Source organism: Arvicanthis niloticus, chromosome 20, assembly GCF_011762505.2.
Source record: "Arvicanthis niloticus isolate mArvNil1 chromosome 20, mArvNil1.pat.X, whole genome shotgun sequence".
Taxonomy (NCBI): domain Eukaryota; kingdom Metazoa; phylum Chordata; class Mammalia; order Rodentia; family Muridae; genus Arvicanthis; species Arvicanthis niloticus.
The window spans coordinates 40162900-40176988 of NC_047677.1; the positions used below are offsets into that span (position 1 = coordinate 40162900).

The 14089-nt window shown below is 49.9% G+C and overlaps 1 protein-coding gene across 7 annotated transcripts in view; it reads right to left on the minus strand.

The window, feature by feature from the left end:
- Positions 1-14089, minus strand: part of Cabin1 (calcineurin binding protein 1) — a 127090-nt gene that overhangs the window by 31645 nt on the left and 81356 nt on the right. For all 7 annotated transcript variants that reach the window (XM_034523786.1, XM_076917151.1, XM_034523787.2 and 4 more), the window contains one exon: positions 4779-4892. In XM_034523786.1, the coding sequence (XP_034379677.1) occupies positions 4779-4892 (114 nt within the window). The remainder of the gene's footprint in view (positions 1-4778; positions 4893-14089) is intronic.

Genomic DNA, 14089 nt, shown 5'->3' on the forward strand with positions numbered 1-14089 from the left:
AGGAACTAGCCTCTGGTATGGGAAGGGGCTCAGCTCCCCCAGTCACCTACAAACAGACTGAAAACAATCTAAATTCTTCACCACACCCTATAGATGAGCCCAATGAAAGTCATCTATGACAGATAGCTGGGAAAACGGGTAATTCTGTGGGAAAGAATCTGACCCAGAGCTGGGCCATTTGGCAGTATATGAAAATATTAGATGTAAATCGATTGCTCTCTGGCCTCCAGGCATTTGTCCCAGAGACTCTTGCATGGGTGAGGCAGCTGCAGCAAAGCAGCATGCTGTATGATGGTGTACAACATACACCTGGGAAGGGGAGGGGGGTGATGGTGTACAACATACACCCAGGAAGGGGGGGTGATGGTGTACAACATATACCTGGGAAGGGGGGTTGATGGTGTACAACATACACCTGGGAAGCGGGGGGAATGATGGTGTACAACATACACCTGGGAAGGGGCAAGCCCGAGAGATGGAGCTTAAGCCAGACAGCGGAGCACAGTGCAGCTGTAGCCAAGAGACTGAGCAAGAGCTGCAGCTACAGTGCCAGCTCTCTGCCCAGGCCATACAGCAAGGGACAGGTGTACACGGGCCTTACAAGTATGTTTTAGTCTGTTCTTCTGGAGCCAAGGTGGGCCTTAAACTTCTAGAAGACCTCAGGCATGTGGGAGTCAGGGTGTCCACTACCACACTTCAATCCTGTCCCTTCTGAAACCAGCTATGACCTCTGGCAGGGGTCAGCGGAGGACATTTGGGCTCCATGTGGGTCAGTCTCTAGTCCTAAGGTGAGTTGTGCTAAGTTCTAAGTGTTGGGAACACTCGGGAACCTCCCTGTTGGGATCATCCCACTCTAGGGAAGCCTTGGGCCTGTGTGAAGCCAAAGGGGTAGAATGGCTAGGAGCTGAGTTTACTGGTAATCCAAATCTAAGTTTCTTCTCAATGCCTTGGGCAGGACCATGTCTGCTGCCCACCTGCAGTACGCTCTGCTTCTTTCAGAAAGACTAGAAACTGGGTTAAAACGGGGGGGGGGGGGGGGGAACACAGTCTGCTAAAATAAGCAAACATTTTTGGGGAAGATGAAAGAGCCATCTCTGGCTCTGTTACTATGGGAACACTTCAGAATCAACTACAAGATAGGAAGAGATGCTCACCCTGGACAAAACAGCTTGGTTTCAGCCCACGCAAGGCCTGCCCGCCTGCCTGCCCAGAGGTGAGCATGCTTGTACAGAAAGTGCAGGGAGCATCTGGGCATCCTGTGGCATGGGCAAGCCACCCAGCATCACCTGTCACCTAATCTGCCATGTGCTTTCCTGAACCCCTCTCTCTAGGCAAAGACAGTCCCTGTTCCTTGCTCCACTCTAAAACACCCCTGGCCTGGCACTGGTTAAGCAGGGGCCTTTTCATTTGCTTGCAGGGCCAACCTCAGCTTGTCCCCTACCCGAGTCCACAGCTATAAGCCTTCTGTCAGTTCCTCTAGACCTGCAGAAGGAAGTTCAACAGTGCCAAGCTGGGCCCCAACCCGGAGTGCCCAAGAACTCCGCCTCCACTTGGACACAGACTAGAGTGTTGTTCTGGGTATAAAAGGGCGGGGAAACAAGGGGCTTCAGCTGGGAGTTAGCCTCCTGCTGCAGAAGCTACAGCCCAAGAGCTCCGATCTGTTCCTGCCTCAGCCTCATGGAAGAGACGCTCTCCTCTCATTAAAAATAGTGTTGTGGGAGTAGGTACACGAGTGTGCTGAGTATAGGTGTGCACATGCTCTGAAGCATATGTGGAGGCCAGGGCACAATGTTCAGGAACTGGTTCTCTCTTTGGCTTTACTGAGAAAATCAATGCTGGTTAGCTGGCGATGAAAGGTCACCTGTGATTAAAAAGAGACCAGAATCACTGAGGCGACATCTTCTAGGAAGTGTATCCTCAAGGTCAGCACACAGCTGTGCTGCAGACAGGACCAAAGCTGCATTTTACAGCTAGCAGCTGACCTACTGTTACTGGCTTTTGTGGCATGAGACCTGCAGGGTTAAGGAGTCCTCCAGGGTTAAAGAATCACGGAAAGCAGTCGAGGGTTGGCACTGAGAGATATCAGGAAAGGACACTGTTTAAGATGGAGTGTCCCTGTGCAGCCCCAGCCCAAACAGTCCTGTCAGCCTTCCAAGCAGAGGTCACACCTGAGATGCTAGTTACTTCCAGTCAGGTAACAGAGCTCCACTTTAGGAGATGAGTAACCAAAGAGCTCAGAACACTAAACACCTTGCTTACTTCTAACTCAACTGCAGAAAAATAAGTTTGCAAAAAGGCCTACTAATTAATATTATAGCATTCTTCTAGATCAATAACAGAACTGGTAATCCAGTAGAACAATGAAAAAGAACAGAAACTGTATTAAATGATAAAACTGTGGGACCAGGGACACGGACGGGTGGTAATGTGCCTCCCTACATGTGTGAGGTCCTAGGATTCAATGCCAGGCAGAACAGAAAAACCGATCTGGACAAATACAGAATCTCACTCACAGGGAATGAAGCATGGTAAGAGGCCCCCCAATCCCACTCCCCAGACTAAAATCAAATATTCACTCAGGAAGCTGAAGTGAGAGAATTATGAGTTTGAGGCCAGAATGAACTACAGACCAACCCTGTTCCCAACCCCTACCCCAAAATTAGAGCCACCAAGATAGCTACGAAGACAGCACTGGCCGTGTAAGCTTAGCTACCTGAGCTCCGTCCCCAGAGCCCAACACAAAGGAAGAAGCAAAGACAGTGCTGTCCTCTGACTTGTATCACAAGCCACCGCATGCATACTGTGCATGTATCCCCACACATGCACCCACACATACACACATATACTTAAAACTAAAAGGTCCAAAACCTTTAAAAACATTGATGAAATGATGAAGTCTCGAGAAAAAAAGCATGTGTGTAAGGGTGAGGTATGGGCAGATCCCAGGGTGTGTAAAGGCGGGGTGTGGGCAGATCTCAGAGTATGTAAGGGTGAGGGTGTGGGCAGATCTCAGAGTGTGTAAAGGTGGGGTGTGGGCAGATCTCCAAGTGGTATCTACTGATACTTTAAAAAGTACCACAAATATTTTAACCCAGGCAGGAATTCAATTTCTAGGCTTAATCTTATAAATGTGCTTCCCCACAAATGTCCAATGATAAATATCTGGAGTGCTGTCTGTAGTAACGTAAGACTGGGAATAGCCTAAACATCTGCCAGTGGTTGACAATGGTCATCCACCCAAAGGCAGGATGGCAATGACTGCCCAGAATCCTGGCACTTGGGGAGGTTGAGGCAGGGGCATCTGAACTTCAAAGTCATCTCTGTGCACTCAGTGGGTCTGGGAGCAGCCTGAGCTAGGGGCCCTGACTGGAGAAAACAAACATCCTGGAAGGCATGGGCCAGAGACAACAGAGCACGGCTGTAAGCCCAGTACTCAGGCTGAGGCAGCAGGACTGCACGCTGCAGGCCAGTCTGGGCTGTACAGCAAGACCCTACCCAGGCAGGGGATAGAGGCCATGGGTACAACACTAGCTTAGCCTGAGCAAGGCCCTGGCTTTGGTCATCAGTACTACAATAAATGACAAATAGGAAGAACACTATAATACAGAGGTGGTAATAGGGAGAGAGCAACTTTAAAGAGGCAGGGAGCCTAAGGGCAGAACTGTGGATTGTATGTGCTTTTATTCTCCATGCACAGATATGCACACTGGCTTATCAAAGGTCTTCTGGAAGGACATACATGAGGCAGGGCAAAGGGGTATGTGGGTGCTCTTTTTCACAGCAAATTTGTTAGCACCATGTAGTCTGATTATCAGTGACACCTACTGCCTGCCTATAAACAATATAGAGAGCACAGGTAAGTACCATGTTCTAGACTTGAGTGCCCCAGGCAGGAATTTTAGTTGGGGTATAGATCTCAGACTCACAGACTGGGAGAAAGGATGAGCCGTGGAAATGGGGACACTTGGCTAGCTCTCACTGAGGGCCTGGCAGATCTGCATCTTCAGGAGATGGCTCTGTCACAGCCCTGCTGCCAGTCAGTACCTTTGTAGGCAAACCCTGTCCTTACATTTCTCTCTGAATACCTAGAAATCAGGGTCAAGAGAAAAGAAACCAAAGCTAAGAGGGTCATGTGACATGCCAAGGCCACCTAGGTGGGACCAGCCTGAACAGGTTCAGGGTGCAGAAGATGAAGAGGAACTAGACTGGAGGTAGAGAGGAGAGATGGCCCACTGTCCTGGGCAGGCCAGAATACATGTGGAAAGGCTGGGCTGAGCTGCTGAGGAAGGCCTATGCTTTCAGGAGGCAGACAAGGGCAGCTCTACAAGGTGGGTGACATCTCCTCCACGACGGCTGCTCTGCCCTCACATGGGATGGCAAGGCTAGTTGGAAAGGCACTGAATGCCCAGGCTTGGGAAGACTTAGTTTTCAAGCAGGACAGCTGGTGTTGGTGAGAAGACTGGTACCCAAGATTATATATGAGGAGATGGGCCTGTTACAGAGCTCTAAGCCTGAAGTCCTCTGGTTGTCCAGATGGCCCCTGAACACCCAGGGCTCTAAAGGACACAGCACTCGCTCATCCATGCCTCTCCCTAGTGCCAGAGGAAGTAGTGACTTGCTAGAAGTCATTCAGCAATCAGCCCCTTATCAGTTTTGATTCTTTTGTCAGTATGCCTGTCTGCCCTCTGAGGGTGATGCAAACACCTGACCAGGGTGCATCTCTGGTGAGACACAGTGGCAGCAAGCAGCCTCGGAAATCAACAAGGCAAAGTACTCACGTTGAAGAAATTGGTCTTGTTCCTCTCGCAGAAGAGCCCCTGTGCCGGCATGTGCTGCAGCTGTTGCCATGGGATACTGCTGCCTAGCAACACATCACGGGCCCACTGGAGGTTCTGGGGAAACAAGAAGTAGGTTGGAAGTGAGTGTGTGGGCTGCTCAGGGTGCCCATGGGAAGGCAGGTGGTCCCTTCTTCATGGTTGTACTGGCAAAAATTGTGGTGACCAGTAGCTCTGCAGACATTGATCCTAGTGCTCCAGGACGCTCTGGACAAGAGCTCTGAGCACTGCGCTGTGAGAGGCGTTTTTGGAAGTGATTTTGTTGTGTTGTTCACCATAGCTGACTTAGGAATGTGACTACATAAGGCCGTGGGCATACAGACCCCTCACCTTGTCCAACCCTAAAAAACTGTTGTGTAGACTCAACTCCCACACTTACCAGGAACCCCTATTAGCCCCAAATACTAACCAGGAATCCTTACTTACCCTACACTATGGTGGAGCTGCCTCAGAGGCCTGGACTTTAGTCACAGTGTTTAGGCCCAGGCTCTCTTGGCAATGGGGATTCTTGTTGCTACTTGTTGTAGCCTCCTGAAAGGTAGAGGTAGAGGGAAGGTGCCTTCCAGTTCATGGGTCCGCCACCCCATCGCCTCCACCACCATGGCTGCCGCCGCTGCCATTACCTCTGCGCCATCAGGCTTAAAGAGGAAGGGGTAGCCACAAAGAAACAGAGCAGAGACAGGATAGGCCCAGCACATTTAAAGGGAAGGAATAAAAACCAAGAATAGCCTAGCTTGCCCATCAAAGCAGTTAGGAGATACAGAGGCACACACAGCAATACTTAAACATGAAGCCTGGGTCTAAGTGACAACTCAGTCAGGCTCTTCTCGGGGAGATGCTTAGGCCAGGTGATTAGTCCCCATGCCTGGTCCAACCAGTCATGGCTAGACATTCATAGAGAACGATACAGAGCACAGGCAGGAGAGCATTTGTGGGGTCTCAGGGAGTCTTGTTTCTGTACAGTACTGGGGATTGAACACTGGGCTTGCACACAGCAGATAAGCACTCTACCACTGAGGTATACCCCAGGCCTTTCTCTACCACTGAGGTATACCCCAGGCCTTTCTCTACCACTGAGGTATACCCCAGGCCTTTCTCTACCACTGAGGCATACCCCAGGCCTTTCTCTACCACTGAGGTATACCCCAGGCCTTTCTCTACCACTGAGGTATACCCCAGGCCTTTCTCTATCACTGAGGTATATCTTAGACCTTCCCCTGCCCTTAATTTTCAGAAATTCACGAAGCCACCCAGGCTGGCCTATACTGATCCTCTTGCTGATACCTGTCAAGCACGCACTGGCATTATAGGCATGCACTACCATTCCTGGCTGGCTGGCTGGCTGGCTGGCTTATTTATTTATTTATTTATTTATTTATTTATTTATTTATTTATTTAAATCAGTAACTTATTTTTGCAGTGCTGGGGGTCAAACCCAGGATCTTGGTTATACAGAGCTGGAATTCTAATCCTGAACCATATCCAAACCCCTACCTATAATTTTAATTCCTCCGTACTCCCCCTGACTTAATGGAAGCTGAGCATAAAGGAGACCTTTGACCTAGTCTGATGTCAGTGAAGCAGGTGATATAAAGGCTATGGCTTGTACCAGGTCATTCTAGGCCTGGGGGATCAACTAGGGCAAGAGTCCAGCTTGTTAACAGAAGAGCGAGGTGTGGCCCCCTGTGAAGCAGAGAAGCACTCTGTGCACAGCCTGTGGAGACTCTCCCTGAAGTGAGTCAACCCCAGGAGACCCAGGACACAGACCAGCTCAGTGCTGCACAGACTGGAAAAGGTTACCATGGCACTGTGACACTGAGGGACTTGTCGGCAGTCTAAGGTAGAAAGGACACAGACCAGGGCTCAAGAAGCATCTCCACAGTGACCACCACTTCCTTAAGGAAAACCAAGGTGAGAAGACATCCTTTCAGCTGAGGATGGGTGGGGGAGGAGGTGGCTGCTTTGCTAGGGCCGCTTGCCCCTGTAGCTGCAGGATGAGGATCTGCACTCCTTCCCGACTCACAGTGGGGCAGCGAGAGAAGTTTCCCAATGCCTGCGAAGAATGCAGAAAACACTGGCTGCCAAACTCAACTTGGACTGGGCTCCGTGCTCCAGTGGAAAGCATTCTCCAGTTGTTCAGGTTGCCAAAGACAGGCATGAACTCAGACTGATGGCTTAGCACCCAATATACACAGGCTTCTGGGAGCTCTCAGCTAACTTACAGCTGAGGCCCAGATGGGAGCTCAAAGGGCTCAGGAAGCTGTCTGGGGATTGGCTGGTGCCTCCCCAGTGAGTGCTGCTGGAGACTGGTGGGCTCTTGTTGGGTCTTTCTTCCCTGCAGTTCTTGTGTGGTACTCTCAAGGTGAGAGTGGGTGAAGGCGTCGGCAGGGTGAGCACAGCATCCTAATTCTTCCTGAGGTACAGAACTCCCACTTTACAATTAGAAAACTGAGGCCAAGGAAAGTTTAAGAGCTTGCCCAAGCTCCCAGAACTGGGAAGAGGGAGCTGTCTGTGAGAAGAATGAAAGGCAGACAAGTGGATTTTGGGCTTTCAGAAAATGGAAGGCACTGCGCCTTGCCCAACTGAACAGCCTTTGGTGCAATGGCAGGAAGAAGCAGAAACTGGAGGCTCCTCACGTGCCCAGAATAACTGGGAGAACTCTGGTGTAGTCTGAAAGCAAGAAGAAGCTGATGCTGCCTCAGCTCTCCCCAGGCCCAGTGCCAGTCCAGCCAGACAGTCTTATACTCTTGGAATGACCTCAACTGCTGAGTGTGTCTGCTAACTTGTTCCAAATGCCTATCACTCCAATACAATATACACCAGGCTGGCTGCCACGGTTACCAGGACCCCGAGACTCCCCTCTTGCATAGGAAGTATGCCTTGGGTAGAGCAGCCTACATCCCTCCCTGTACCTTCTGCCCTGCACGCACAGTGGGAGCTTAGCAGTACTTGATGACTGTTGACCCTCAGAGTACCTTCAGTGCCCAGACGGTCAAGGCTGTAAGGGAGCCGGGTCTCAGACACCACACCCCACTGCTGTGTGGATGACCCAGATGATGTCCAGTGCCTGTGTTGCTTTGCTTTCACAGGTCAGAGAAACCAGTGACAGTGGTCCCACAGAAAGACCACACTGGGCTCATAGAGGCCAGCAGCCATGATATCAGCCTACAGGTAAAGATAGCCGGCACAGGGCTGGAAGTAATACCACTTGGACTGTGCATAGCTGAGCACCTGCTGCTGAGCGTGTGAGACGGTTTCTAGGAGGGCAGCCATGAGCCTCAGCTGGGCTCAACTCTTCACCTGACCGTACCTTAGGTGTGGCCTTATAAGTAACTCATGGCTTCCAGGACGCATGAGAAAATCAGAGCTGGACAAGATCTTCACTGGAGAACACCCTCTGCAGCCTGAGGAAAAACCTGTTCTGCCTCCTAAGCACTGGAGGGAGCCCTAGAAGAACCAGGCTCCCTAGGCCAGGGGAGAAACTAGAGCTGGAATGGCTGCCTCCAGCTGGTAAGTAGGGACAGTCACAAAGCCAGGGCACATCTGTCTGAAGAGTCACCCAGTAATAAAGGATCTCTCTCTCTCTCTCTCTCTCTCTCTCTCTCTCTCTCTCTCTCTCGATCAGTGGTTCTCACCTTCCTAATGCTATGACCCTTTAATATAGTCCCTCATGTTGTGGGGACTTCTAACCACGAACTTATCTCACTGCTTCTTAGTAACTGTAATTTTGCTACTTTGTTATAAACTGTAATGTAAATATATCTGATATGAGACTCCCACAGGGGCTGCAACCCACAGGTTGAGAACCACTACTCTATACCCATCAAGAACTTTCTGGGAGTGAAGTCATGAGACAAGAATGTGGCCAAATCCTAGACCTAGCAGACTTAAAAAAAATCAATTTTGACCTTTTTAATCATTAAAAAAAAAGTGATAAATCTCCATATTTAGAAAAAGAACTGGTGAAATAAAGTGTTCCCCATTCACCCAAGAAAACGTGTTATAGTCATTAAAGTTGTAGTTAAGGAACCTATGTGCACAAGAGCAGAACTGAAGCAATGCATGTTACGTGCAAAGACAACAGGCATCACGACATCAGCTGCAGCCCCGACCTGACACCTGTCTTTCCAGCACTCAGGAGGGCTGAGGCAGGAGGTTCCTGAGTCCCAGGCAAGAGCCTAGCTCTGAGAATGGGGGAAAACAAAAGACAATCCTCGCATTATTCCTGGGGAAACTATTCAATGGAGGAGCTCTCCTCCCTGACTCTGTGCCCTGTGGGCTCACCAAGCATAGCTCCTTAGAGGCCAGTCCCAGTTATGAGGCCGCCAGCCTCTGGGGAATGACATGGACAGCAGTGCCTCACTCCCCCTCACTGTCTGTTCCACTCTCCATTCAGGCCCCTTCCAGGAGTGTTTCGATCCCACTAAGTCTCCAAAGGGCAAGAGCTGCTTCCTGTCTCTCCCACACAATGGCCCATTACAATGGCTTTAACCTCACTTGCAACAATGTCTTGAATACTTCTACTGCCTGACTGGGCCAAAGCGGGCCTGTGATCACTCTCACAGGAGAGCCTTCTTCAGCTCTCCTCCCCCCACACCCATCAGTTTCTGCCAGGCCCGATCTGATCTCAAGTAGGGTGTACAACTGTTCCATCCACCTGGAAGCCTCTCACTCCGACTTCTTCATGGGTCTCAGTACCCCATTGCTTGGTTCACAACTTTGGTTGAAAGGCTCTCTCTGACCTTTCTGTCTACGTAGCCATAATACCCTTACCATTTTATCCCTTATCCAGTTCATTTCCTCCCTGACTTCACAGCTGCTAGCAGATGTGCCTCAACTCCCGGATAACCAATGGGCACACTTGAGAGCTCTGTTGTGATCCCCACCTCTTCAAGAGGGCCTACCACAAGGACACTTACCGCACGGTCACCCCAGTAGACAGATGATGAACAAATGAACCCATCTAGATACACGGAAAACATACCAGAGGAGCACATGAAACCACATGGGTCATGGGGCATTTAGGGGAAATGTTCTATTTTCCAAGCTTAAAGAATCTTGTTTGTAACAGATGCGGCTGTTCAAAGCCCTTTACACTAATATGTCTCTATCCCTCTGTTGGAGTAAGACCTGGAAAAACAGCAGCCTTCCTGGGGCAGTGTACCTTACCTCCTCTGACCCCCAAAGGTTCAAAGTACTCTTCAAACCAGAAGGTAGACAGACTTGAATGTACAATCAGGAGTCCAAAGTGAGCAAGGAGCATTGGTATCTTAGCACTAGGGAGGCTGAGGTAGATGGCTGGTCATAAGTTTGAGCTACATGCTTCTTATCCAATAAGAACTTAGTAATAAACTCTAAGCCATACTGAAGTACAGGGTGAGACCCTGTTCTCCAGTCCAAATCACCCCCAAAAGATTTCCATGTTGAAAAAGCAATCAAATCTGTACACTCTCTCCTTCCCCCACTCCCCAAATGACACAAGCTAAAGTTATTTAGGAAGAAAAATCACAGTTGGGAAAATGCCTTCATTAGATTGCCTGGGGGTAAGTCTGAGGGGGCTTTCTTAATTTGCTGCTGTGGGAGGGCCCAGCTCACTGTGCACAGTGTTCTCACTGGGCACATGGTCTGCTATGGCTTCTCATCAGTTCCTGTTCTGACCTCACTCACTGATGGACTGTGACCTAAGAGTTGTAGGCTGAAATAAACCTAGTAAGACATAAATTAATACTAGAGTATACAGTTGCTGTGGCAGACCTGGCCATGTCTTGGGGAAGATTGTGGAAGAATCTGAAACTTAGGGCTAAGAAAGTTGTGTGCTCAGAGCTCACTGGGCTGTACTGTGGGCTCTTGGAACACAATGGAGAGCAATGCAGATGATGCAGGCCAGGCTGGCAAGGGTTAGAAGGAAGCAAAGACTCTACTTGTACCCTTTATGTGGTATTTTTGTATTAAGAATTTGTGTTTCTGATCAGTGGGGCTGATGAACTGGCTGTGGTCATCAGGGGACAGGACCACTAAAGTGTCCCTTGCTGTGCTGGGACAATGGACACTGGTTAGCTAGGGATGAAGACTCAGCAGTGGCTAGCTTATTTCACTGAATAAACATCCCCCAGGTCCATTCACATTGGTAAAGAACTGCCTTTCTTTTAAAGACTGAAGAACACCCCACACCATTATAGATTTACCTACAGATTTTTATTACACTTGAAACTGGGACATGTAGATCACCAACTTTGTTTTATTTGGCTGTTTGGCTCCAGGGTCCATGTTATCAGGCACTCTGCACTGGACTGCTGAGAGTCGTTACAGCAAAACCTGAAGACCCTCAGCTCCAGGACAACAAGGCAAAGGTGGTCATACCTCATCTTTCATCCAGACCCCACTGATGAGGGTAGGAGCCCAAACAACATCCTTATACAGCATGCCCTCTTCTGGGCTTTCCCATGGGCTGGGAGAGGTTTCTAGGAGTACAGACTGACAGACAGCTCTGGACCTGACATCCTGGTGAAAAGTGTGACCCTGGAGATGCAAGCCATTGTGGCTGTCTGCACAAGCAATCATCCCTAGCTAACCTAAGGTCTGAGGGTATTTGAGAAGGGCTTAAGTGCTCAGGATCTCAGGCCCAAAGTGAGGCTCAACAGAAGCTTTCCCTCATCCTCCCCATATAACAAAATCAGTCTTGGCTGGGAGGACATAGACATCAAGGATCCCCCGGGAGAAGACCTAGCCCTTGGCAACTCTGTTCCAGGCACAGTCCTCAGAAGGCCTTGTTGCAGGGTGTGGGGCGGACAGGAGCTACAGAGATGTAAATAAGGGTGATGGGTCTAGCTAACAGGAAAGGACAGCCATGGTCCACCCACCGCATTACTACAATAATTCTGTGCAGCACCACCAGTTTCCTTCAACAAAACAGCCCTGAGCCTCCAGGAGTGCCCAGCCACAGCGCCTGGGTCTGTACCTAGGGGGCCTCCTTCAGAACACACAGTGAGGTGAGGCAAAGACTGCACCTGGAGGGGTCGGCAGCAGCTAACTGTCCAACCCGGGGAAGCTCTGCCTGTTGGATCCCAAAGTAGACAGACACCTGACAGTCCAGTAGACCACTGAGCCACAAAATGGCATCAGGAAAATGGCACTGTTAAGCCTATAGGCAAGATTTAAAAAGCCAACCAGGGACACATGAGAAAGTGTTTGTTATCCAACAGCAATGTGTGGAAAGAGGTCAGTGCTTGCCAGTCAATGTCTCTGAATTAGTCAGCTACAATGAGTTGTGTTCCATCATCAAAGAACCGGCAGAGCTGGCACCTAAGACTCACCCTCTAACAGAGGTTATGCCCTCAGCAGCAGGAAGGTATTAACTCAAACACTCAGCAGAGCCTGGTGCTAATCTGTCACTCAGGCTGTAGATGGCAAATGCCTGTCCATAAAGCTCACAAAAGCTCCCCCAACAGTAAAGGCAGCCCAGGAACACGGTCAGGGTCCAGAGCATACCTGGCATCCTAGAAGCATTCAATGTACACCTGGCTTTCTGCTGTGCTGTCTCCACAGGAAGTCTAACATCGGAGAGTGTCCACCCCAGAGAGCTCTCACAATTGTGGCCAGCATTCCATTTCCACAAATCAAGAAACCCAGTCTAGAATTTGGCTAAGAGAGGAGCCAGCAGCAACTAATGGATATAGTTGGGTTCACTGGGTCCATTTACATGATCCACTACAGAAAGACCCCAATGACCCAGGGTGATCATGGGAAGAACATCACACACTTAGCAGTGGAGGACAATAGAGCCAACCGAGTCCTGGGCAAAACCACGGGGCCTTGCTCACCGTTGGTTCCACCACTCAGCCCTGGTAAACTCAGAAGCCCAGGTCCCTAGATACAAAGTAATAGGGCTACAACCAAAGCCCCCAAATTAACATTATCTGTCCACAGGAGTCGGAAGTATCAGGATCAGGCCTGAGAGGGTTTCTGATTTTAGAGTATGGAATTAGGGGTCTCTCCTTCCCCTACCCTCCTCCCCTCTTCTGTGTTTTCTTTCTTCCCTCCATCCTCTGTTTCTCCCTGGCCTCAAACTCAAACTATCTCTAACTAAGGACAGTCTTGATCTTTTTTTTTTTTTTTTTTTTTTGGTGTTTCGAGACAGGGTTTCTCTGTGTAGCCCTGGCTGTTCTCACTCTGTAGACCAGGCTGGCCTGGCCTAGAACTCAGAAATCCGCCTGCCTCTGCATCCCAAGTGCTGGGATTAGAGTCGTGCGCCACCACCGCCTGGTGCCAGTCTTGATCTTATAATACTCCTGCACCCACCTCTCCATGGCGGGGATAGCAGGAGTGCACTCCAACCCTGCCTGTATTAACTCAATTCTGACATAAACTTGACTCTGAAATATTTATTTAACAACTCTCATTCAATGAAGGGGACGACATTATTTAACAATGCCTGCTGCATGCACTGACCCACCTGCATCCTCTTCTTCCCTTCTTCCCTGGGTAACAATCCATACCAACCATTCTGTCTCAGCCTTTGCTGGGGAAGGCATGTTAGAACAAGAGCTGTCTGAGCTGAGCATGACCGGCAGGCTGGCCGGCAGTATGGGGACTATGGAAGGGCCGATGACTGACAATCAACTCACCGGGACTAGAGAGGCTCTGCTGCTGCTCAGAGGAGAGGGTCACTAGAAGTGACTAAAGCAGTGAAGACAATACCTAGGCCCCTGTGTACAGAAGTCTGGTGCACAGAGGTGAGGTCCACTGCTACAAGGAGGCCAGGCAGTGAGTGAGCCCAGCTTTTCTGAGTAGGGTCAGCAGCAACTGCCAAGCGCACTAGGCAAGCCAGTCTACTGTTGTCTGATGTACAGACACTGACGGTAATGATCTTCTCCCTCCCCAGGTCTGCCGAGGCTAATTTCACCCACTGTGCTCTTAGAAAATTGTCTAAGCTACATGAACTCATTAGTCACTTGCAGGGACGAGAAATAGCCAGTGCCAAGCCAAGGTCTGTTTCTCCGGACAACTACCCTACTTGGTTCTTCAAACATCCAGAATGAGGTGGGGCCCAGAGCAGGGGCAGCAGTCAGTAAGGAGAGTCACACAAAGGCAGGTCTCACAGCAGACCTTAAAAACTACTCTGCTCAGATGGTCCTGCTAGCTCTGCCTGGCCCTCACCACAATCCTCTCCTGGGCTGATGGTGCTGGCTGGCTGTCTTTCCTCCCTCAAGCCTTACCTGTTGCCCCTCCCACTACAGATCCTAGCCTCAGGAGCT